Below are 27034 nucleotides of genomic sequence, written 5' to 3' on the forward strand. Positions count from 1 at the left end.
AAACACATGTACTTCTAAGTAATAATTAATATGGATGAATTAATTAATGTTGACTGAATCGAATAATTGATTTATATTCCTAATATTCCTACAATCCATATGGATGTGTCTGAGGCAAGTTGTTAATCAATCGACCTGTACCATGTTGAATATGGAATAAATCCATTATGATTGATTTTGGAAAACCATCTGCATTAAGCCACGGTGGGTTTATTTAGATATAATGAAAGAACGACCAAGTGCGTCACAGCAGACGACACACGGTATGTTGGTCACCTTTCAGCACATCCCTACAGGAGTTAAAGTTTTGTTGTTTTTTTTTATGCCGGATGCCCTTCTTGACACAATCCTGTATTTTATCCAGACTGGGCGCTGGCACAGGGAGACTCAGTCAGACCTGGGACCCCTTATGCCAAGGAGCCCCAATGACCCACACAGGATGAAGCTCATTGCACCCCTTGGGAATTGAACCCTGATTACCCTGTGTGCCTCAGCATATCAGTCCTGCACGCAGACTACACACGTGATGGCAGTAGAAAAATGATCAAGCATCATTCCAGTCCAATGTGTGGAAAGACATGTGACCGTACAGTGTGGTGGAATGTTCAAATAAAGTTTTATTTTGATGTGAAAAAACAACAGTAGGCTGAATTTTAGAAAACTAAAATGTGAATGGATTTGCTATTAATTCTTGTTTGTGCACACTTGATTTACACAGACTATCTTGTAAGAAATACAAGAAATCTGGAAAATTCACCTGAACTGTTCAGTACTCAGGTATTATCTGTGGTAGAATTTTTGGCTACAGATGTCTTGGATCAATATTAGGTCAGTGAATCGGATCGTTCAAAATACGAATCATATCAGCAATCACAAATTATGATATAATTCGAATTGTTAAACACTGTTAAATTTGTACACTATTCAAAAAAAAGTTGACAGAATATGACGTTAGTCAGAACTGAAAGGACCCAAAAAATAAAGCAGAGCGAAACCTTTGAAAGTTCCAGTTATTCATAGATTTCAGTCGTCTTTATTCCACTCATTTGCCTCAGCAGTGACACCGGGAGTTCAGTTTGCTCAAAGTGACCCAATGTCACGCTGGAGTAAATCAGGGCTGTATTTACTAAGCTCCCAATGCCGCAAGTTGTCACGAAATTCACAAAAGATTCTTGGAATATCTGCATTTCCTTTGAATTTTTCCAGAGTAAATCCTAAAGATAACAGGTATTCTTGACACATTAGCTCTGGAAAGGCTGCTGAGATAAAAATTGTTAAAAGTTTAGATGGAAGGACACCTTTCGAAGATAAGAGTTCTTAACTTGAGGTCAAAAGGGAGCCAATAAGTAATGATTCTCCAAATGCTAAACCCTATTAAGTATTATTGATCATGAAGGGACTGTGTTTGCGAGCGAACCCATTAATCATCAATGCTGCTACAGCAACTGAAATACTTGAAAATAAAAAGAAATATTTACATGAGATGTTGAAACTGGGAATTTGTAATCAACAGGTTGAGCTTTTTACTAATATTTATCTTTAAAATATTGCAATTTCCCTTAACCGTGTTCAAAAGTACACTTAAATGTAAGGATTGTAGTCTGTACAGTTTATTCTTTCTCTTTTCTTTATTACCGTGCAACAGGAAAACAAATAAGAATGATATAATTACACAAATAGGACAACTGGATCATCATTTAGCTGACTAAAAAGTGTTTTTGGTATTCAAAGACATAATGAGATTGCTGGGAAAGGCTCCAGCGACAACACATTATAGAAAAGTTCACATATCTAATCAAAATGCACTGTTTTGATGATTATATCTAAATGTACATGATTCACTCTCAAACTGATAAAACTGCCTGAAGGATCTAACAACAAGGATGGCTTTGAAGTCCTTATTTTTTAGGAAGCCTGAGCTGTTGAATGGAGCTATCAGTGTTATCTGTGCACCGATTTATCCAAGTTGCCCCCCCTTACCAAAAAACTTGAAGCAATCATTAAGCAGATTAGCTCTCTAGTCAAAGTATTTCAAGTATTTCCAAATTAATTTTGATTTTATTCTATTGCTTGTATTAAGGTTTTTTTTTTTAATTTAAAATTGTTTTTCGTTTTCTGTGAAGCACTTTGGCCAATCAAAAGTTGATAAAATATGTGCTTTCAAAATAAAGTGGGGATATGCAGTTCCTCAATAAATATACATTTTCAAACAAGGATTTATAAAGCAGAGACAGTTTTGGTTTTAAAATCAAATAAAAAAGGTTAATTTCTACCTCTTCATTGAGACAAAGTTGTTTTCTCAGAAACACATTAAACACACTTTAGAAAGAAACTGCTGGTTAGAACCTTTTAAGGTCAAGGTTGATGCTCTTTGAGAACATTAAAATAAACTTTTTGAATATATCTGCTTAAGTTTACAGACCAAGCATCTGTTTCTGAGTCCCTTCCTTACTCACACCCCCTACAGAATATCAAAAACTTATTTTACTTAGAACTCCTTCATATCCAATAAATATTCTTAAAATTTTAAAGTTTTGACTTTTTTAGCTACATTACAAAAATGATTTTTCCTGTGTTTTAGCTACTTTTCCGGGAGGCATATTGATCATTTTTACTGTTTTATTTCAAAGAAATCCCTCAGTAAACCAAAACTGTTAACAGAATAAAACACACTTTTATAGCAGGTTTAGTGCATTGTATCTGTTTTTTTTTTCATCGTGATTAGGAAACAGTGACAAAATCATGAAGAAAACAAAACATCAGCTCACAGTAACAACCTTTTTCTTCGAAAAAAAGTAAAACAAAAACAGTTTAAACCTCAACGTAAACTAATGAAATATTGCATGAAGTCATCAGAAAAGGCACCACAGTCTACTGCCCTCCCATGGGCACTTCAGGCACCTGCTTGAATGCAGTTTCCAGTGTGAAGTGGAGACCTCTGCTGCTGCATCTGTGCACAGTCCGTCTTCACACGTGCACACAGCAGAGCATTACGTGTTGGAGATGGCTGTGGAGGTGCCGTCCTCCTGTGTCCTGGAGGGGGGGTCCTGGCCTGGTAGGAGTCTCTGTGGGTCACGGTTAGAGGGCGACGGCTCCCCTCCACACTTGGAGCTGCAGCAGAACGCGGCGCAGAGCCGCGTGCGGATGGGCTGAGTGAACAAAACAAACATGATGCAGTTGGCTGCTCCCTGGGAGGTGTTGCCAATTCCCTGTTGGGTCAAAGCAAAAATAAAAATGCATGCATTTTAGTATTTTTAAATAGAAAAAAGTACAATTTCATAATTTCCAAACTGCTAACACATTTACTTTACTGATGATCACTATAATTATAATATAGATAAGAAAATAATATTAAAAACTTTTCATCCAAGAGTTTTCAATTGAAAGTTGTATAAAAAAATTGTAGAAAAATATTATTTTTACATTTTTGGTCTATTTTTGTTACTTCTGCAACCCTTGTTCACACAGGAAGATTGCACAGTGACTCACAGGTTTGACAGCATTCAGTCACAAGCTTAACTGATGATTGCCCCCTTATGACTTCCATGCTTGTGTATACAAATCTAGGCCATATTTAGAAACCTCCAACTTACATGCAGCATGACCAGCGCCGGGTTCTGGCGGACAGGTGAGTCAGCGAGCAGCAGAATGAAGCGCACCGTGCTCCAAATGCGCAGGAAGATGAAGATAATGGGAATGAGGGTTAGTTTCACGTCAGCCATGGATGAGAAGGACTGAGATTCGGGCCGGTTGGCCAAGATGGGCCGGTATTCAGACAGGGCCGCATGCTGCATTAGACAGGGCATGAGATGAGAGCAGGGTTTATTCTGCTGAAGAACTACAAAAGGAAATGACTCAACAAGAACAGCAAAGACAAACATATTTAGCAAAGAGAAGCAGGCAAAACAAATGTGGACAGGGTGCAAGTTCCTCCAAACCAAAGCAGCAAGTTCTTCCCACGGGAGAGCAGCTCTGCATCCTTTAATGAGGCTCTAGGGAGTCTACCAAAGCCTGCAGCCTGAGAGTAAAGGATTCTGTTGCTGTCATATGATCAGAAGTCTTCTTTAGAAAATAACCGTTTAGTTGATAAGGAAGTCGTGTTTGTGGCAATCAGTCAGTGTTAGGTCCTAGGAATAGTTTAATAGCAGTGATGCAGCAACAATTCCCCAAAGGAAGCATCACAGTCAAAACCTACACATAGACTCACTTTTCCTTTTTAAATCAAGATCGCTAAAAAATGATGGGTTCTATTATTAATGCAGTTTTAATACAAACATCTTAAGTCACACTCCGATCACCTTTGGATCCATTTCAAAACCGTTCCCAGTGGTATTTTAATCATGATTTTTAGCCAAATTTTAAAAAAACTGTCATTTTCTAGGTCATTGTTTCTGGAAAGTAGGAGGAGTTGATTAGAAATTTGCCTCCAAGTTTTTGCCTCGCTGGCAAGTTGCCTCCTTGTTGCTGAGAGCTCAGAGCAGGAAGCTTGTGCCCCCCCCCCCAGTGTATTTTCTACATCACAAATAAGCTCTTTTTCCAACAGTCTGCTTCTGATTCTTAACAATTTGAATAAATAAATAAATACTCAGAGATGCAATTTAAATTTAGGATAAGACATAATATGTATTTATTCCTTTTTTTTACTGCTTTTTATTTTTAAATGTTTTGATTTATGCAGAAAATTTTCACCATTTAAATCTCATGTTTTTATTATGGACAACAAAAAATATTATTTTGTGATAAATTTTATTATTTTTTCAGCTAATCTATTTAAACTAATTTATTTATGACAAAAAGGTCTAGTTATATAATGCTATATAAATATAACGACGAGTGCACTGGGACTTACCTATACAGATCTCTGTCATGATATTGACATTCCATTTATTCCTGTGTCCAGTATGGAAGTTTTTTGAGTCTTAATTCAACCATTCAATTTGCCATTTGATCGTGTAATTTAAAAATGCATTTTCAATTGACAATTTTAATGCAATTCAGGCTTGGAATATAAAAATACATTTTGCAATATAGAATTTAATGTTAAAATTTACAACTCAATATGACCATTATACAAATAAAATATTAAATCAAAACAAAATCAATTGACAATTTAATTGTCAATTGAAAATTGCATATTACTTTGAATTATGACTTAAAACACTTCCATAGTCCCGAGGAGGAAACAATTCAATATGATTATTTTAAAATGATTAATTAAAAGATGCTTATTAAAAAACTAAATTCAGTTTAGGTTTCTACTCCTCTGTCACACACTGGGCGGCTGATAATGACGGCATTGGTGGTAAAACGTTGCTCTAGTAATTAGATATCAAAGCATGAAGGTTCCTGCTTTTAACATCAGGTTTTCTTTGTGTTCTGCGTGGCCAGCTTCCTCTCAGCACTTGCACTTCCCGTCACAGCAACGATCATCCTGGTCTGTCCATTTGGTGACTCAGAATTGTCTGACAGAGTGCGTATGCATGGTGGCTTGCCTCATTTATCTCTATGAAGCCTGTGGCGTAAACCAAGCTGCAGCATTATCTGCTGTCATCATAAAAAGGCGTCTTTCTGGGAGGATCCATCCTTCAACTCAGGCCGGGGGCTTCAAGAGAAATGCTGAAAAGCAGGAAACTACAAGAAAGCCCGGAAAATCAGATTCATGCCCTGCAGATTGAAAGTTCCGTGTTTCACTGTGCTGGTTAAAAAGCTGCGTGAGAAAACGTAAACAATTTGTAATTATATGTTAAAGAACGGAAAAATAGTGGAGTCCCGCAAGGATCAATATTGGGACCAAAATAAGAAATTTTATATATTAATGATATTTGTAAGGTGTCAGGCATTTTAAATAATTTATTTTTGTAGATTTAACTAATGTTTCTGTGCAGGAGAGAACGTAAAGAACTTGTTAGCTGTGGTCGCGACAGGAATATTAAAACTGAAACTGTGGTTTGATAGAAACTAATCATCACTAAATCTAAACAAAAAAACAAACATTTAAGGGCGGGGTTAGAATTAATACGATTCATCATGTTTGCTCTAACCGTTTTTTTTTTTTGGTGTTTGAAAATAAAACAAAATCAATAAATGAACTTATGAACAAACACTCGTAGACTGCATGGTAACAAAGGACGCCTCTTTTGTCTAGAAGAGACTGACATTTAAAGTTGATGATTGGTCATCTAAAATCAGTAAATAAAATAAATAAATAAATAAATAAATAACCATTATAATACAATTTCAAAAGAAACAAAAACACACTAATAAGACCTGAATCTCAGCTTTCCCCTGATGAAATGTCACCCCCCTCAGCAGGGCGGAGTTTGATGTGTCCTCACCGCTTTGTGGATATGCCTTTTGATTAGGATGTAGAGCACGGGGAGAGTAAGGTAAGCCAGGAACTCCCAGATCTTTCCGGTGAGCAGCATCCATAAGATCCGGTCTCGAGCATCAATCCTGACCCAGCACCAGCCCACAGACACCTCAGAGGCGTCGTACCCGATTTTGTTGAGACTCACGGCGGTGACGGTGATCGCCAGAGGAATGCCCCAACTGCAAAGCACAACACAGGGCTTGGAAACTAAGGTTCAACTTTATATCATGGACAAACAGTGGGTCTTTATTTGAATGGTTGCCGGGTAGAACATGCAGACATGTGACACCATGTGAAAGTTGCTGAGGCTTGTTTGTTACATGGAGCAAAATGCACAGTCATACACTTTTTGTTGACTTAGCTTGTAGTTCATAAACCACAAAAATGACAGAACTGATGCTTTGAAAAGAGAATTCATGCTTGAACTTTTCCTCTTTCTTCTTCCAGATGATTGTAAAGATGTATCTTTTTTGTTACAAGACCCCACAAACGCCTTAGAATATGCAATATGGAATGACTTCCTCATTTGAAGCAGTAAGATGCAGTGGAAAATATCAGTGTGCTTCTAAAAGATTAAACCTACAGCACTAAAAACTAAATTCCTCCTCACTTGCCCCAAATTATTACAGACAGTTCAGTAATTTACAGAGAAACCACTGACATGCAAGAGTCACGCTACAGCTCAAACTCAAGCAAAAAAGGAAAAAGAAGCTGCATACAAAAGAACAGATCTAGGCCTTTATGTCAAACTGATAGAACAAAGTTTACCTTAAAAAAAAAACATTAATGGAGAGTTGCCACACTGTGGACTGACTTGTTTTCTCAGCATGTTTGAAAGCACACACAGTGCAGAAACGGAAAAACTGTCCTGACACTATCAGTGAGAACGACTCACCTCCTTCAGGGTTAAACAGATAAAACACTGACGTGATCAAATCTACGGTGGCCCTGAAGCACAAATCACATCAACAAATCACCCAACGCAAAAACATTTTAAAGATCACAATGACAATTGAAAAGGGAAAATGAATAGTTTAAAAAAGCTACATTACATTTTAGAAAAACAAAATTCCAGAAGCCAAAACGTAATTTAAAAAAAATGAAAAAAGGAATCAAGGTATAAAGGAATCATTTAGGAAAACAAAAGTAGTTTCCAGAAATCCAAATGAAAGGTAAAACAGGAAACAAAATAAGAAACAGTAAGAAAGGGGAGGTATTATGGGACATCACTCAATGGATGAAGACGTTTGTCCACCTCTTCATCCAGAACTTATTTGGTACGGGAACATCTTCGAACAGATGACATTTCAAGAAGCTTTTGGCCACAGTCACTGCAAAGGTTTGGTAATTGCATAATCAACTATTTATCTCAGTTTAGGCAAAACATCCTTCTGCTTGCCTTTGGAACTCAAACGTCATCATCCAATCAATGATGTCCCAAAGAGCCTTTGCCAGCTTCTTATTCTGTTTAATTTTGAAACACTTCATTTTGATTTCTAGAAATTACTTTTGTTTCAGAAATGTTTTAGGTTTTTTACATTTTGGTTTCCGGACTTTTGTTTTTGTTTTCTAAATTTTAATTTTCTTTATATAATTTGTGTAGCATTTTTGGTTGTCATTGTGATCTTTCAGAATTTTTTGCATTGAGCGATTTGTGGATGTGATTGAACCTCAGGGCCACCGAACTAATCCAAGGATTTCAGAGCAAACTTCAGGTTGATCCTCATTCCAGTTTCAGGTGGTTGAAAACTTTTATCCACTTACTTTAGTTCAAATTCTCAGAATGACAATTCGTTATATTTGATGTACTGCAGTTACTCTATTTTAGAAAATTCTCAAGAAAGCTTTTGGTATTTCCTGAAATTAAAATCTATGAAATACTTGGTTTAATTTAAACCTCATTTTTTTTATGTTTCAAAGCAAAGACAGCTGTTGTCTAACTGGAGGGGTTTCCAGGAATCCTGTACTCTAACCCTCTTCTCTTCTCAATATAAACTCAATCGTCAGATGGCTTCTCATATCACGTGTCAGGCTGTACTTGTTGGGTGACCCTTGGGTCTCATAGCAAATATCAGATTGTCTCTTTGACAGTTAAAAGAAAGGAAAGCAGTTTCTGCTAAATGCATTAGGAACGCTCTATTGATCATTTTCAGCTAATCAATGTTGGGATAAAAATAGCCGTTTCAACTGAAAAGGCTGCAAGGAGGCTGGCGTTGTTATTGATGACCAGCTGCACAACCCTCAACATTCTGCAGCTGCCTCCTCTTCATCCTCGCTGCAATTAACATCTAAGACTGCACCATCGTTCTACTCCAAATGATCCACCCAAAGGGAAGTTTGGAAATGATGCCCTAAATAAATAATTTGGCTGTAAACAGGGGTCATTTGTATGGAGGACTGGACATGACATTAAAAGTAAATAAATAAATTCTTTAAAAAAATGATAATTATTGGTGACGAAATACTCAATTGTAGCCGCAAAAAAAAGCTTATTTTTGGCAACAAATTACTGATTCGCCTGCATAAAATTCCAATTTGTTCCCATTAAAAGATAATGTGAGTGCAAAATAATTAACAATATGTGCCCACAAAATACTTATGTGTGGACAAAATGCTAATTTGTGCCTTCAAATTGCTATTTTGTCACTGAAAAATGCTCATTTGTGCCCAAAAATTCTAATTTGTGCTATCAAAATGCTAATTGTGGGCCACAAAAATGCTAACAAATTGTTAAATATTGGCGAACAAATTACTGAATTGTGGCCATAAAATACTAAAGTGTGACTACTAATTTGTGCCTTCACATTGCTAATTTGTCACTGTAAAAGGCTCGTTTGTGCCCAAAAATTCTAATTTGTGCTATCAAAATGCTAATTATGGGGCACAAAAAAGCTAACAAATTGTTAAATATTGGCGACGAAATACTGAGACCACAAAATGCTAATTTGTGACACAAAATGTTAATTTGTGCTCACGAGAGCTGTGTGTGCACAAAATAATAATTAGTCAATGCTAATGCTAATTTGTGCAAACAAATGGCTAAATATTGGCGAAAAAATACTAAATTGTTGCGGTAAAATGCTTAATTTTGCACACAAAAGAAAAATTATTGTTGACAAAATACTAAATATTGACATAATGTAATTAATTATTTACTGTTGTTTTTAATGTCGTGTCCTTGCATTTGTCCTTCAGGTGAAGAACATCTTAAGTTCATAAGTGACGTATGGTGCAGGAGGTGGGGAGGTTTAGCGGTTGTTGCACTACAAGTGGAGCTGAGCTGAAAGGCAAGGCTTGTAACTTACTGGTCGATCCATGTTCCTGCTCTTCCAAATGAGCTCTAAATCTAAATGATTTTTCTGCAGGGTGGTTGGGCACTGCCTTAGAAATGGGGCGATGAACTCATTCACCTCCTGAAAGAGCTAAAAGAAGTACTTATGGAGAAAAAGGCAGCCTCCCAGCAGTCTCTCCTCTCCCTGTTGGGTCTGTGGGAGCCGTCAGGAGGATCCTCTTCTTATTTTCCCGTTTTAAGGTGGTTGCCAGATCAAGAGGGTAAATGATAACCCTCTCTTCTGCCAATTTCAGGGAAATCCGGTTACCCCCACACCTCCACTGATGTGTCCTTGGGTTTCATGAAAGGCGCTTTAAATAAAATTGATTATTATTATTATTAAAGTTAAAGGCGCACTAAAGGTGTTGATTCTGAAAGTTCAGAGGATAGAGCAGATGAAGTTCAAGCAAAAAAAATCTACAAGTTCACACAGGAAACCTCAAGAAGACAAAGTTTGAGCTCTGTTAGTTTGATCAAACTGACACTGACTGACTTTCATTGCTGAACTGCACAGAGATGAGTCTTTTCTAGAGCTAAAGTGTAGAAAACAACCCGGCTAACTCGGAAATGTCCTAGCAGATCTGGAAGACCGAATCTTTGAGTTCAAGGCAAAAGCTACAAAAAGAACTTTTGACCCTAAGGGTCCAACATGAAAATACTTTCTGAAATACTTCCCAAAGTCAAGTATTGACAAAAATAGAAGTAGAAGAGAAAAGCTTTCCTTTTTGCTTTAGTGAGCCTAAGGTCAGAAACTAACAGTGAACACCATCTAAAATGATTTATGATCATCCAAATATAGACATCTTATCCTCAGCATCAACTCAGCAAATCCATGACTCGGAGCTTGGGAGTCATTTTATTCTAAAACTTACATTTTTGCACTCTTCCTAACATTATTCCTGCATAAACCACTAACACGAGGTGGGGAATAGACAGCAGGTAAAAGCCTACCTGAGAATGAGTAAACCGTGTTTATTTAAGTGATGGTGAAACATTCATCCATGCATTTGTTATATCTAGGCTGTATTACTGTAACTCTTTGTAAGCAGCGTGTCCTAAAAGTTCCTGAAAAGCCTTCAGCTGGTTCAAAATGCAGCAGCGAGATTGTTAGCAGGAACTAACAAAAGAAAACGCATTACTTCTGTATTAGCTTCTCCTCACAGGCTCCCAGTTGAATCTAGAATCAAGTTAAAAATCCTCCTGCTATACAGCATTATATGGTATGACCCCATCCTAAATTAAAGATCTCATAGCACCTTACCCACCAAACTGAACACTTCACTCTCAGAATGCAGGACTGCTTGTGGTTATTAGAATGTAGAGCGTTTAGCCACCAAGCCCCTGTTCTATGGAATAAGCTCCCAGCTCATGTAAGAGAGGCAGACACAGTTTCTGCATTCAAAGTCAGGCTTAAAACATTCCTCTTTGGACAGGCTTATTGCCAGACTAGCTAGTAATCAGAGAATATTTAATTTATTGCTCCCCCTACATCAACTACTGTAAGGAAGTTTGGGGGAATAATTATAATTTCCATTACATCCATTATGCATATTTCTCCTCAGAGAGAAGATTGTTTTATAAACCGGCAGCCCATTCCCCCTGCTTAGATTAATACTGTATTTTATTGTTATTGTTGTGCTAAAATTTAGATTTTCTATTATTGTTGTTATTATCCACTATAAGTGCCATAGTGCATGTAACTTACTATTAACATGTTTGAATTAAACTTAATAACCCCATTTCTTCATACTCCCCTTTGAGATCTACACCCACTTAACTCTTTTTAACACCTATCTTACTTGAAGTGATGTGACTGATGTTTTTGAAGTCATTTCTGCTTCAGGCTGTACTAAACAATTTAAATCAAGCAGAGTTTTTTTGTTTTATTTTCTTCATCTTAGCAATTTGTGTCACTCAACCCCTCTCTGGGCTGGGTAGTTCTGTAAAGCCTACACCTCCTGTGCGGAATAATGCTACACGCACACATTGATCACACTGGTGACAATCTTTTTATACGTTTTCATCTGTGCCTGGTGATGCCGTTTGTTCCGCCACACGCTTTCCACCAAACCAGGAAAGCAACTAATGCTTCGGATGGGGACATGTGTATCTATTAGGTGCTGCATTTAAACCCCAATCAGCTTCAAGTCCCACTCCGATTATCTTTTAAACTATTCTACAAGCATTTCCAGTGGTCTTTTAATGATGATTACGCAGTTTTATCAAAAATAAAAAAAACTGTCTTTTTCTAGGATGTCATTTCTAGTAGTTCATTAGCAATTGGCCTCTGAGTTGAGGGCAGGATCATTGCCACGGAGCAACCCCACTCACCCTCAGGTCACCATAACTGAGCTATCCGTTTACACGCTTTCCTGCTAGCTTACAGCCACATACAACCCCAACCTAACATTAGCAGTGCAACAAAAAGCAATATTGGAGCTATCCAGTCGTACACTTTGGAGCCAAATACCAACTCGGACAGTTTTTCGGTCTTCTGGTTGTCAGAACACGATGGTTTTTTGTTGATAGTTTGCATTTTTATTAAAGTCTGGTACTTTGGTGTACATCAAAAGTGAATATGGTATAATAATTTTATATATATATATATATATATATATATATATATATATATATATATATATATATATATATATATATATATATATATATATATATATATATATAGTAAATAAAACAGCAATTTTGTATTAATATTGTTATTGGTGTATTTTTATGGGAGGGAAGACAAGACAAGGGAACATTACACCCAGAAAATAAATAAATAAATGAAATAATAATAACAATAATAAGGGGTTTCCCTGATTTAGTGGGGGGAAAAAGTCATTTCTTTCAATATAAGCTACAGTAAACTGCTTCCTCAGCGTTACCATGGAAACAATGTCTTGGAATAGTTTAAGTTTAGTCATACTAATAAAAAGTAGAACATCAGATAAATAAAAACGGATAATAGGAGTAAAACGTTATTTATTTATTTTTAAATAATATAAACATTATTGATGGACAAATGTGACTAAAATATTAGAAAATGACCCAAGATGCTCCAGGAAAACTACCTGACCTGAACTAAGCTAGCGAAGGCGGGTTCACCACGTACCTGACCAGGTGGAAAGACAAGACCAGGCTGTCCGCGAGTCTTTGACTGGACTTGACGATGAAGACGTACAAGTACACAGCGATGGTCACAGTCCAGAAGAAGCTGCTGGTGTTGGCGAAAGTGGATATCGCTCCTTGAGCCACGCAGTCCAGCGAGTTGGAGTGAAAAACTTTCCCGACTCCGTAAGCGTAGGAGGCGGCTGAGAGCCAGTCCGACACCGACAGGTACACCAGCAGCCTCCTCGGAGTCGTCCTCAAATCCGACCACAGGACGAAGGTGAGGAAGATCAAAGTAGAGCCCGCGAGCGACAGAACGCAAGTACACAACACAACCACTTGCTCGTACACAAACAACTCCGTCTCGGTCCCGTTCGCCATCGCTGACTCACTCACTGTTCGATAAATTAAGAGCCAGGGACTCATGAGAGCGCGTTCAGCGGCCCTAAGTTAGGAGGCGGAGAAACGCATCATTCCTCCATGGAAGCGAACGACAGCAGGAGCGCTCCCTGAGTCCAGCTTGTTTTCAAGGAGCCAAACTCAACTTTCTGCTAATCCCTCCTCCCCGCCTCCTTCGCGCGCGCGCTCCGTTATTGCACCAACACAGGAACCAAAAGCAGAAGTTAGTCAGCTGGTCGGACGAGGCAGCTTTATTTTTGACGGGTTCTCTTTGTGCTATATATATAGCTGCAAATACAAGGTCCTGTAAAGATAAAACACACTTTTTGTGACGTCAGATCCTCCTAATGCTGTAGATTTACTTGAGTAACAAATTTAGGACGAAATCTAAGTCAAATTTTGAGAAACATTTAGTGTGCATTTCCAAATTTATATATTGCACGTTTGCATAAAATTACTATTATGAATCAGCGTTTGTGCGTTTGTGACACAGACTGTGTGCATGTCTGAATTATGAAACTATTCTGACCTCAGACAAATATGTATTTTTTTATTCAGACCCACTCCAAAGAAAAGCCGTGTTTCTGGTTATTTTACTCTGTTCTGGTCCCACTTTTGTCATGCTGGAGGACATAAATAAAGAAAAATCACAGGCTGCTCTGCTCCATTCCTATGCATCCACTTGTAGACAATTAGATTCATGAATGTCTTTGTCTTCTCATCCAAGTTGGCATCTGGTTCAAAACTGTACGGCTGGATAGCTCCAATATTGCTTGCCACTTTTGTTGGACCTCTAATGTTAGTTTGGGGTTGTGAGAGGATGTAAGATGGTGGGAGAGTGTAAACAAGAAGATGATGGCAAATTAGGGCAGGCTTACTCCCTGCCAACAGTCCGGCCCACAACATAGAGGTACATTTCAACAAAAAAAAAAAGAACTCCTAATGCGACACAAGTTATTTTTATTTTGCCTAAAAAACAGCATAATCATAATTATAAGACCACTGGGAACAATTTTACAATGGATGAAAAAAATGATTGGACTGGGTCTTTGAGTTATTGTTGGGCCTTCAGACTTTTACTCCTTTTACTATTGAATATAAACATGACAACATAGATGTAGAATCTTTCTTTATAATTTCGGCGAGAATGCGATTCTGTACTTCAAAAACTTTACCAAAGAACAGCATTGTTCAGCAGAAGATCAGAATAGCTTATTCTAATAATACACCTCTCTGACAGTCCAGTCAGTCTTCCACCATCAATTTGGTGTTATCCCAAAAAATCTAAGCATAAATGACAAAATTTAATTACCTAAATTAAATTAATCAAAACCACAAAGCCATTTTTTTTCAAAGCCAGAGATCCACAACTTACGGTGTATATAAAAGCAGCTCTTCAGTCTCAGGTTGCAGACCTCTCAACTAGACCTGAAATATAGAGTACAAACCCCAAGGTCAAAGTAGAAAACATATCCAAAAGTGGCAGAGAATGAGAGAGCAAAGATCCTGTGGGACTTCCAGATACAGACTGACAGGACGCCTTCGCCCAACAGTCTGTGGGCCTGGAAGGAATTAAGCAGCTTGAAGATGGATTGATGGACTGACAGGAGGGCGATGGCATAATGGCATATACAGTGTTGGACAAAATTGTCGGTACCCCTCAGTTAAAGAAAGAAAGTCCACAATGCTCACTGAAATGACTTGAAACGTTCAAAAGTATCAATAAATTAAAATTTATTGAAAATTAAATAATCAAAATCAGCCATTACTTTTGAGTTGTTGATTAACAGAATTATTAAAAAAAAAAAAAAACGAATGAAATAGGGCTGGACAAAAATGATGATGAGAAAAGCACTTATACGCTCACGATAAACAGTTAGATGGATTAAACTGCACATATATTTCATCAAGAATGATTTGCCACCACTTGGTTCTATCCATGACTATTTATGCTGGGAAAAAAAACAATAATTAATCAAATCAAAGACTATAAACTTATAGTAAAATAACTTTTGATTAATAAAAAAGAAAGACAAATGCAACATCATGTATTTTCTCTTGGATTTCTAGCTGTTTACCAAGTTAACTGCAATCCCAGGAACCAGGTTTTTCAAGATTCTTTGAAGTTCTGGCAGAGGTATGCAAGGGCAAGTGTTGTTTTGTTTAGTAGCTTTTTGGTTCTTCACAGATTGTGCAAGCACCAGCAAACTTATTTTTATTTTTGAGTTTAGTTGAACAAAAATTGAGAAATCTGTGAATACGAACCCATGTAGGACGGCTGCAGGATCATAAAATCAAGACTAAATTCACGTTTAAATGTAATAAAAATATTTTATGAATCTGCATGAGGTAGATAAATATATGGATTCTCACTGTTGACACTATTTTCCAACAGCTAATTTGATATCCTAAGTATTTGGAAAGGGCAGAAAAAAGTTGTTCTTCCAGTGATAATTACATAGACTCAGCTCAACCTTGAAGATCTTTACTTTTACTTAAAGAGTTTTAAAATATCTTTTCTTAGTGCTCCTTTTTTATTACCTATTTATTCCCTACTCCTCTCTGCCTCTTAAGATGTCTGTTGATGATAAAGAGAGGATCAATAAGGTGATTAGCAAGTCTGCCTCAGGTCATTGTAGAAAAGAAAACAAGGGCTGAATCAAAAAAACATTCAGCCTCTTTAGGCGCATCCATCTTTTGATGCTCCTTTCAGCTTTCCGGGCTTACTTGGTTTGAAACAAGCTGTGCTTCAGTGGACTCCTGAGTGACTCACAGGTCGCTTTGTCTCATCAGTTTTGAGCAAGGACGTGGTGTGGACCCACAGCACCTGTCAGCTGATAGTCCACAAATGTCATCTTGGTTAATTGAATTGTCTCTCTGAAATTGGCTTTTGGTGTGAAATAAGATATTTTTCATTTAATTTTACACAAAATTTCAAAACAGAAGTATAATTTGGCAGCAAATATAATATGCAATAATCTTTTTCTTGATTATTGACTCTTTCACAGTAGGGAAAACTTCAGTGTCTTGTTCAAGTTCACTTTACTGTGAGGGCCAGGCATTGACCAGTCAACCTGATCTGTTATTTTTTTTAAAGCAAATGATTATTTTATTTCATGATTTCACTTCTAAAAGTTAATGGGGTTGACTGATGGTCACCTTTGATGACGTTTGTGTTCCAGACATTAATGGGAGCTCCGACCACAAAAACTCAATTTGAATTTCTTTGAGTAACAAGAAATGTCAGCCATCCTTTGTCCCCAGTAGTAACTCATTATGTGTTGCTCCTGTAATTAATATTTTCTCCTGAGAATGAAGCGTAAAAAAAGAAAAGAAGTGACCTTTGGTGAGAGCGGGATTTTACTGCCTCTGCATCACTGCAGTGCAGAAAACTGCAACCCCTGTCAGCGTTTGCAGCAGTGCAGTGGAAAATAAATGCTGTTCTGCAGACTACAGCAAAAGCAGCATCTGCATCGCCGTCGGAGTCGCATGTGAGCAGCAGCAGGCTTCAAAATGCAAAAAAAAGAAAAACAGTCCACCACAATTGTGAGATTCTACACGAGTAACAGAATTCTCCTGACATATTCAGCTGCTGTGCTGTAAATGGAAATCAATACAGAGATTTGTCTGCATGCACAAGATTTTCACAACAAAAAGAAATCATGTAATTTGAAGAGATTACCCATTCTCCCACATTTTAGTAGCTGTTAGTTTTTTTTTTTGTATCAAAATGATTTTTACAGGGATTTTTGACTCTCAGGAAAATAGGTGATGTTAATACTTTTCCCATTAATATCACAATAACTACGCTGGATGATTGTTTTACTCAATGTGGCACAAATTAAACCTTGAGCCTAAAAAAAAATAATGTAGCAGACATGTTGATTTAAATTGAATCATTTTATTTTTTATAACTGGGAAGACCTAACAGTCATATCATTTACAAAGCATCTTGCTTTTACAAAATTGCGCAGAACTTCAAATGAATGCTTTGGTGGTTTCTTACAGTCACAAGATGGCAGCAGAGATTCATGATGCAGAAGTTCAGATGCCCTGATCCACCTGTAATTGTCATTGAAGGCAAAAAGTCATTGCTCCCAGCTGGTCAGTCTACAGCAGATCCCAGGTCTGAGTGAAATCTGAAGGGTCTGTTTTGGGATTTCCAGCATAAGTGCATTCTCCCTATGTTTCCTTTTCTCCCCACGTTGGCCGTGATCCCAAGGCTTCATATTGCGAAGAATTTCTGCGGCAGTATACTTGCTGATTGCTTCGTTCTCACTCCTCACAACAACCAGCTAAGACACTGCCAGAGAAACACCCACAGCAGCCGCGTCCAACAAACCAGCCGTCTGTCCTCCTATCTCCTCCAGGATCCTTGCTTGACTTTGCTGCACGTTCCCATCTTTCCATCTCAGAATGCAGCCGTGCTTCTCCTGCCCAGCTTTGTGGAGGAGTGGTGTTTTTCTAATATAGATGATCTATAAAATAAGAGAACAAAATTTTATCTGGATGCATTTCCATGTGAAGTAGAGCAAGCATGTGTTTTAAAACATTTATTTTCCCCCACCAATACACTTTAGTGCCTTGTGACCCACAAAAAAGATTCACCACTAAAGCCTTTTGCACAGCATCCCTTTAGGTTCACATAACTCGGGCATGCAAAAACTCCCTCAACCTAAGAATAGACTTTGCATGACTCATGGTTTTGCAACAAGAAACTCAGTTTGATTTAGCTCTTGTACAGTTTTATTCACCTGAGCGCCACGTAACCAGGTGTGTTTTTCTGCACGTCAGGGTAAAGAGCTAAAACCTCCTTGTTATCAGTTGCATCACTGCAGTGCTATTTTAAGCCGGCTGACCCCTCGGTGCTGTCGTCTGTGTGTTTGCTGACAGGAAACTAGAGACCTGTGTGCAGCTGCTGGCAAATGAAGGAAAAGAAGATTGCCTTTTTCTGAGGAAGGATTGTGTGAACCAACCACACCTTAGTCCATACATTTGAATTGTACATTTTTAGGCCCATATAACGCATTTTTCCATCTTTCAACTGGAAATTCCTGGGCTTGATGGAAAATTTTACCTCAGGTTTATCTGATGTCAAAGACTTGATGTGTTTTGAAAAATCACAGCATTTAAAGCTCAGGTGAAAGATTTAGAATACAAGATGCAAAAAACACTCTTCTTATACATCTTTCATTTGCCCAAACAACTCCATCGCTGTCCCTTTGTGCTGAGCCATACACCACCTTCACAAGCACATGACGAGAGGAATTCTTTCCTGGTCAGGCTTTGATGTAATCCTTAATTAAGGATTGAGGAATGCCGTAAAACCACAACCCTGTTTCCTGAAGGAATTATGTTTCATTCAGACAATTGCCACAGAACTACAGGGACAAAGTTTGATTCCTAAGCCTTTTTGATTACATTTAAAGTTATACAAAAGCAAATGGGGAATATTTTTATGAAGTTAATCAAAGCAGAAAAGAATGATTTTTTGTATTGCTTGGTAATGTACTACAGTTCTTTAATTTATTTAAGGTATAAAACCTGTTTTTGAGTCCTTACATATTGAGTTTTGCTCAAACACATGGGAAAATCAAACATTTGAAGCAAGTCAAATCTTTTATTTTTCCAAAAGCCAAGTTCCGTGACCACATTGCACTGGCCCCTTTTGAGGTCTCCTATGGTAGGTGGTGGCCCATGGGAGAGTGGTCCCACATGGGGACAGCACAGGTCACCAGGCGCTCGCCTGTGAGCTCCAACCCCAGGCCTGGCTCCAGAGTGGGACCCCGGTGACGCCAATCCAGGCTTCTGAACCAGGGAAGGAGGCCAGAAAGACTTGGGATACCCAAATGCACTGTTAGGCTATCCCAACATCTGGCTGAGCCCTCCGTCAGGGAAGTCTTTAACTCCCACATCCGGGAGAGCTTCAAACCGGTGCCGAGGGAGGCTGGGGACATTGAGTCCGAGTGGACCATGTTTTCCACTTCCATTGTCTCTGCTGCTGTTCAGAGCTGTGGTCGCAAGGTCTCTGGTGCCTGTCACGGCAGTAAACCCCGAACCCGGACACCGGAAGTAAGGGGTACCGTTAAGCTGAAGAAAAGGTCCTACTTAACTTACTGCTGTAGAGTCAGTCACTAAAATATATGTCTAAATCATGTTAGAAAACAACAAAGGCAATATATATATATGCATTTTTATTCTTGATCCCTTAAATATTGGAAATATCAAATGATTTGTTCTTATCACAGCATCCCTTTGGTGACATATTTAGGGGTTTCTCAAGTCTTATGTTACCAGTAATTTAATAGGTTATTAGGATATTGAATTAAAAAGACAAGGTTGAAAAATTCAAAAAAATTTGATTTATTTATTAGATGATAATTGAACCAAAAATAAGTATGAAAAGAGCTTTTTTAAATGGACTTTCTTAGTGTTATTCCTATGGATTGTCTTATTCCTATTAAACTCCACAGATGAAACCTTTTATAAATATAAAGACATCAGAGTTTTGGATGCTTTACAGTAAACTGTTGGATCCGCATGCAACCCTGCTGTAGTATTTTTGCATTTTGCTCAGAACACCTTTGGTTTGCAGCAGCCGTCTTCAACTGTAGGAGAACTACTGGCAGCCCAAATGCAGTAGTTCTTCTCATAGCTGCAGGTTTTTTGAATCACTACACCAAAACACATCAGTGTTGGGCTCCTCTGCACTCCTTGGGTACGCAGTGCTGTCAGGCTTTCATAAGCTTGCAGCACCTTCACTGACCACCCTTCAGCGGTCCCGTGCTCTGAACCCCACACCCCCACTCGTTCCTGCTTCACATTTTATAGACTGTTCAACATCAACAAAGAGAGCTTGAACAGTAATGCTTCTCTATACCTGTCCCATTCCACTGATCTAATCATCCTATATTGGTTAACAATGCCGCAGGGTTTTGCTCGTTGTACACACTAATAGTACGCTGGAGCTTCTGGATTTTAGGACATTTTCATTTTAAAAAATCCATATGAGACAATAGAAGTAAAAACCATTAACTTTCTTTGTTGGACCTTAGAAGCATTGTACATTCCCAATTATGCAGCAACTTTCTTCCGTCACCGTTAAACTGTAAATTATGAAGTGTTTTAGAGACACTGAACACAACTTTTGGAAAGATTTTCCTCAGTAGCCATCTAAATGCTTGATCGTGTTCGTTTTTGCCCTTATGCTTTTGCATGAACATGTGATTAAACATGACAGCATGCACAAGCTCTGCCCACTCCGTACAAACAACCTTAAACTGAAGCACAGATGACATTTCTCCTTGCAGAGAAACTCGAGTCAGGCCATCAGCAGAAACTAAAGTCTTGGCCTGCAGGATGCCTGTTAGTTCTCTTAAAGGAAACTGGCTTTTATTCTAAATAAAGGATTAAAGATTAAAAAAAACTCTGTAAAGATTATTTGACGATCCTGGAAGGGCTGTGTGTGCAGGTTACTGCAATGTTTGGGTGTAAACTAGTCCAGCAGCTTTTCTTCTTGGTACCATGGCATGAAAGAATCTCTTCCACAACACAGCGGTTTTAAAAATGTTTTTTTAGCCTGTTTTTCATTTAAATCATCGTCTTTGTTTAACTGTATTAAAAAAAACTAACAGACAGTAAAGATGCATTAACAACAGCACCTAACCATGATGGTAGCTGCTCAGCTGGTATACTAATGTCATGACATGTCCCCATGATATAGTGTTGCTCACCAGGCTGCAGCGGCGCTCCTCTATTGCCCCTCACCTCCACCACGTGTAACTGCTGTCTGTGCCAGGGGCTGCAGGGCTTTCCCCGGGCACGGGTCACTTCACACCGGGCTTGACCACCAGCTTGTTCTCCTTCTCAGTCTTTCTCTGCCTTCTGTGTTGCACCACAACAAGTCAAGGCATGTTCCCACACGCCACCAGCAGCTGGACCCAGTGCCTAGACCGTGAGGGGAGGAGCAGAGGATCAGAGGACGGGGAAACCCACAAAAAAACCCAGCATGACTCAGCCAGCTTCAGTGAGTTAGCATAGCTTTCACTCCAAGTGTGCCAGCGCATGATGGAGTTACTGTTCCTGGAAAGAGAATGTGGTAAGAAATGATATAAAATTGGTGAAAATGTGACAAAAAATAAAAGTACACCCACTTTTCTGACATTTGTCATGTCACACAGGATTAAGAGGCCCGGCTGTGTTAACCACATCCTTTACCCGGAGGAGAAACTCATGCTGCCTAAGTTTTCTTAGCTAAATGTCTGTTTTTACAAGATGAAATGAAGTTTAGAGTTAAAATCAGTGACCAGGCACAGATGCAGCAAGAAAAACGTCTGATTCATCAAATCATAGAGGAGCGACAGATTAAGTCCATCAGTATGAATTATAAAGCAGAAATTAAAGAGAGGGCATCAGCAAAGTCGACGTAAAATATTCATATTTTCCTCAAACTCTGACATATAATTTTAAATCCTAATTGATCAGCAGTTCATGGCTGCAGTGGGGAGAGAACTATCGGTTGGATCAAAGAGGTGTTTAATGTCATGCGCAACTTTAGAGATGTTTTTATGTGTGTAGTAACTGACACATTACACTGCATAAAGATGCAGAATCATCACTTTCCATGAGTGCTAATTACCCCAAACTGCACTGATGTGCACTTGGCTTTTTCTTACTAGAGCCGAGGTAATGCCAGTTCATCACTGCTGTAAGTGGAAGTTGATCACTAGGCAGATTCCGGCTTCAGCGGCAGGAGCCAGCTCAGCAAAACTCGCCTGCTACAACGTAGACGGAGTTTGGCTCCCTGAGCATCTGTAAAGGGCTGGTGCTGCCCTCCACTGCAGCCTGTGAACCGACTGATGACCTTATCAATGAAAGAGCAAGGCATCCACGATATTACAGAAAACTCAGAGCGATGGAGGCTCTGACTTGAGTTCTGTCTTTCAGGGAAATAAGGTAGAGGAGCAAAAAGAGGCTTTATTTGCCTATTACTAGCATGACATGCTTCACCAAGTAGCCTTTAATACAAAAATCTGCAGCACTGTTAAGTGTGGCAAACTTCAAAGATTTACAGAAAAGTAGGAAAAACGTATGAAAAACTTTGATCCAGGGTTTAAATTCCAGCCTAATCCCACCTTTCCTACCAAAAGTAAAACGTGATCTATAAATCACTTTTGTTAAAAATGTCTAATGTAGAGGGAAAATCGTAATGTGCAACTCTTTCCTGCTTGAGGACAGACGGCCGTTCAGCCTCAAATTTACATCTTTGTCAATAAGCTTTGGTGAGTTGGAGTGGACAGGGCCCAGAGCCCAGCAGGTTCAAAGCTTGCTGCATTGATTACATCATCAGAACTGGAGTGCTAGAATGGGACAATGCACCACTGGGGGTGGGGGGGTTGTACAATCATCTGTTCTCCCGTGTCTCTAAACTCTGTTTAGTCCAATGCAGGGAGAGAGGGCCTCACTGACCGCTGCTGTCATGTGACCGACGGACACTCTTGGTGTGCATCTCCACAGTGTTTGCATCTGTGTGTGTGTCTATGTATGAGTGTGTGAGTGTGTGTGGTTGGAGGCCAGCACTGCAGGAGCACAACTGCTGCAGGACACTGCAGGATTGGTGTTCTGCTGCCGGCTCACTGGCTGATTTTTATTTTTTCACTCAAGCAGATTGCTCAAGGAGGATGGTGAGAGCATGTTCTGCATACTTTTTTTCAAGAAGGAGGGTGGGGGGAGGTGGAAAGGGAGGGGGGGAGGGGAGTGTTGAATCACAGAGGTGCAAAGCCTGCTGTTCCAGCGCTGCGCTGGCCAGTTGTACCTCAGAGAGAGACGACAGTAGAGAAACTGAAGATGAGAGGAGGAGGGGAGCGGATGGGAGGTGGGGGGAGGGCAGGAATGAGGTGCAAAGAACATCAGGTGAGTGCGGCAGTTTCTCTGCTGCCAGTGCAGCACCCACCCCAGGCGAATGTGTGCGCAGGACTAACTGCAGATGTTCCTTGATGATGTCAGGTTCTGAACGTAGTCCTGTTAGCTGTCATCACTGCACTGATCCGCATGCTTCATTGGGGGGGGGGCAGAGCCAAAGGCCACAGAGATGCCCCGGAACTTGGCTTCTCCGAGAGCCAGTTTGCCTTTTCAAGGTCTCGGCCCAATTATCTGGCACGAACCCAGAAGCTGAACCTGCATACAAGCTAACTCTCCTGGCTGCACTTAGCGCTCAGGCTTAGAGAATACTTTAAACACTTCCTCAACAATAAGTATCTCCTCATCAAACATTTTCACGTAACTTATGAAAAATGTTCAAAAGGAGAAGACAAGTGAAGAAAAGTATAAATCCTGGTATTTAAAGTTTCAGAAAATGTTGCGGAGTCCAGTGTGCCTCTGCTCTGAGCAACATTTTTACTTCTCTTTTTTTATTAACTAGCCAAAACATGTATAAAATGAACACAAAAGGAGTTTAGTATATTTTTTCCCCACTCAGGATGGGCAAAAATCTTTCCAACGAACCCAATAGAACTGCACTAACCATGAAAGTCCCCAATCGCTCCTGCACTACTGTATCACTGCACCACAACTCCCATGTCCCAAACAGGCCGCAGTAGCCTCATTCGAATTTCAGTTCAGGACCTTTGCTAAATACACCCTTTTAACTATTTCCTAAGTTCTCATCGACATTGAACTTGTGTTTTAAAAAGAGCAGATGGCTGACAGGGTCAAGGAGAGAGCTGGAGCTGTCTGTGGTCCTCAGCACAAAGGCAACAAAGATAAAAGTCGTCGTCAGAGGAGGGAAGTCTTTGCACCATGGAAGTTTTTTCTCTTTTGGATTTTTCTATCATTCTTATGTCAAACAGCAGGTCCTCTCAACCAGCCACTATGTGGCACACTGTCTGCTACATCCAACCTGAACCATGCGTTAAACATGGATGAGGGAACAGTGGAGCCTGATTGCTAGCAGACTGGCTGTCTGGCTGGCTGGTTATTACTGGTGCAGAGAAGGATGAAACTGATGAGACGGAGGCTGCTTCAGAAGCTTCAGAACTGCAGGCATGCAGACACTGAGAAAGGTAACCGTAGCAAAAAGGAAGGCATCTAAGAAAGCATGCAGGGTAGGATTATTCTACAAAGGAAAGCGATGTTTACCTCCTGGACGAATCTTGCGGCGCATCACACACAGGACAGAGATGAGGAAAACTTCTCTGCACTCACTCTGAGCCTCTTGATCGCTGGTGATGTGCTTTCATGGCATGGGAAAGTTGACTGCAGCATTGCCTCCTGAACAGAATGACATTGTTTGCACTCTCTCTCTACCTCCATCCCTCACTCCTCCTCCTCCTCCAGTACGGGCTCGCTCCCCCTCCTCTTCATTGCACGCTTGCTGGCAGCACAAACTGCACAGCTCAGCAGTGTTCCCCCACTGCCGCAGCAGATCCTGCATGAGCTCTGCGTATCCGAGTGGGATGGGACTTTTAAAGGGGAACGCAGCGTCCAGGGTCAGTGTGTGTGTGTGCACATCCTCAGTCCACCTTCCTCTCCTCCCCATCCTCATCAGCAACTCCTCATCCGCCTCTCTTGGGAATCATCGGTGCAAAGGATTCCTCGTAAGAGAGACCCCCCATCGATGCACTCTAAACTCGCCGTTCCCTCATAGTTGTTATCTCATCGCAGTAAAATCAGAGATGCAGCAAAAGCGGACATCCGCTGAGAGGAGATAGGCAATGCTACATATTAGGGCAAAAGAAGCTTAATTTCTTTAACAACTTTTTAAGAAAATAAAATTCACATTTGAAGTAATTGGCAAGAAAATAAAAAATATCCTAAAATCCACATGATTGTTCTGCCATCCTATAAAAGACTCAAAGTTTGTTTAAGGTTTCAAACATCTTTGAGTTACAGAAAAAAACTACCAGAGGCAAAATGTCCTTAATGTGCAATCCCCAGTCTTTCATTACCCAAGATGCACTGCTCTACTGGTGGTATTCTGCAGTGCGCTAAAATGTGGAAATATCTTGACCAACTGACTTTTTTTATGTGTTACATAGCTCTGTTAGAGCGAGATCATCTATCACACAGACAGTGACTTTCCACTTCTCTTTGTACATTTACTCTTGGTGTTGTACCTCTAAGTTTGGGCTCTAAAGGTGTTAGAATCCTGATTAAAGCATTTGCATATTGGCGGTTCACTGCAATATTAGGTAGTTTCTGGACACTGCAGGGATGGTGTATCTTTTTGGGAGAATAAGCAGCGTCATGCATCTGATTTTAGCCGTATCACCATCTGTCCAAGGTCCGTACTTGACTTTTTTCATCTCATAAGGTCCGTTGCGAGCTACTGATTGCTGAACAGGCAAAACTTCTGTAATGTATGAGCGGGGATCAGCTGCATGGGACTGTCTACATCAGTTGGCGACAGCTTGAATCAGAAGTCCATGTCATGTAAAAACTGCCACCCGTCAGCTGGGAAAGGGAGCTTTCTTGCCTGCATGCATGATTTGCTGCTGCGCCCGTCAGCCGAACCACCATCTTTTCTGCACTCTTTGACACCAAAGAAAATGCCCCCACCAGCACGTCCCTCACAGCCCACGCCACTCTCGGTAATGACATCTCCTGAAATGAATAAGCCATGAGGATCGGCTCTTTTGCATGTCCTATAAGATTACCTCGCCACGCTTCACCTGGCTACTGTTGCTTTATCACTTCCCTTAACAGTCCAGAAAAGGCCGCAGAGTGTAAATGTGTCTGAAGGCTTTTCTCTGTTAGATCTGCAGCTGAGAGAACTGCACTATACATTGAGAGACATCTTTAACTAACCAGGCTTGTGACATGAACTCAAACACAAATGTTGTCAATGAGAGGGGTTAAAGGTCTGCTGTCAAAGACGGGCTTCCCTGACACACACAGATAATGGAGTTAAGACGAACCATTGGCTTCAAAGTGAATGCGTCTTTTTCTCCGTAGCTCCCTCTTCCTTACCATTCACAGCCCATTCCTCGGCTCCATCGATCTGTCCGGAAAAGATAATAGAAACATTGATTCACACGCTCAGCAGCTCGCTTGCTTTACACATCACTTCAGACTCATTCTCAGTATTTTTTCAGTCACGAAGAGAATTGCTTTGAAGGACAGTTGTCTGCTTTTTACTACTGTTCATATTAAAACTGTTCAGGTGTCTTAAGTTTTTTGGGGTGGATTCACAGAAACAATTTCTAAATTAAAAAAAAAAACTTGGAAAATTTGCTGAACATTGTTTTCAAACAAATTTAGTTATGTTTTACATGAGAACCAGAAGAAAAAAGTTATTTATTATAGTCTTTTGTTTAGTTTTTACACAAAAATACATCTTTTACAATTTCCTGAATCTCTTATTATCCATGTTGTGCTATAAACAACATTTAGAAACTGTTAATCACATACAAAGTGGTTCACTTCTCTTAACTATTCTACTTTGGAGATCCTATTTTTTTCTATTGCTGTCACTGACCAGTTTCTCCATCTAAATTTCTGTCTTAGTACTTCCTCAAGACCCACTTCGATCTTCTTCAGAGCTATTTTTAAAAGTGATTCCAGTTGGCTCTTTACTGTGATTATGCCAATTTAGGCCAAAAATCAAACACTGCTGTTTTCGAGGACATAGTTTCTGCAGACCACCAGTAGTTTCATCAAGAATTCACTTCTGAGTTGCGGGCAGGACCGTTTGCATGGAGCAGCCCCGCCCCCCTTCCCTTTCCCATTGCTCAGAGCAGAAAGTGTTCTATGTCACAAATAAGCTCTTTTCCAAACGACATTTTTTTGGTGCCTATTCCTGATTCACAACTGTTTGAACGAAGAAA

At 39.6% G+C, this 27034-nt stretch overlaps 1 protein-coding gene and 1 long non-coding RNA gene across 3 annotated transcripts; both read right to left on the reverse strand.

The window, feature by feature from the left end:
* Positions 1 to 1609: 1609 nt before the first annotated feature.
* Positions 1610 to 13486, reverse strand: gpr157 (G protein-coupled receptor 157). 2 transcript variants are annotated; one of them, XM_004070392.4, is made up of 4 exons: positions 12817 to 13465; positions 6336 to 6549; positions 3594 to 3788; positions 1610 to 3209 (listed from the first exon to the last, which is right to left on the reverse strand). In XM_004070392.4, exons 1-4 carry the CDS (start codon positions 13236 to 13238, stop codon positions 2991 to 2993), a joined length of 1050 nt encoding a protein of 349 aa, XP_004070440.1. In that variant the 5' UTR covers positions 13239 to 13465; the 3' UTR covers positions 1610 to 2990. The 2 variants fall into 2 exon arrangements, with proteins under 2 accessions (XP_004070440.1, XP_011475298.1); XM_011476996.3 differs by lacking the exon at positions 3594 to 3788 and having other exon boundaries at positions 12817 to 13486.
* Positions 13487 to 17092: 3606 nt separating this feature from the next.
* Positions 17093 to 26641, reverse strand: LOC105354354. The gene is made up of 3 exons (XR_908995.3): positions 24348 to 26641; positions 20945 to 21158; positions 17093 to 17689 (listed from the first exon to the last, which is right to left on the reverse strand). It is a non-coding gene; the product is annotated as an uncharacterized LOC105354354 (long non-coding RNA).
* Positions 26642 to 27034: the final 393 nt, after the last annotated feature.

This window comes from Oryzias latipes, chromosome 7 (assembly GCF_002234675.1).
Source record: "Oryzias latipes chromosome 7, ASM223467v1".
In the NCBI taxonomy this organism is placed as follows: domain Eukaryota; kingdom Metazoa; phylum Chordata; class Actinopteri; order Beloniformes; family Adrianichthyidae; genus Oryzias; species Oryzias latipes.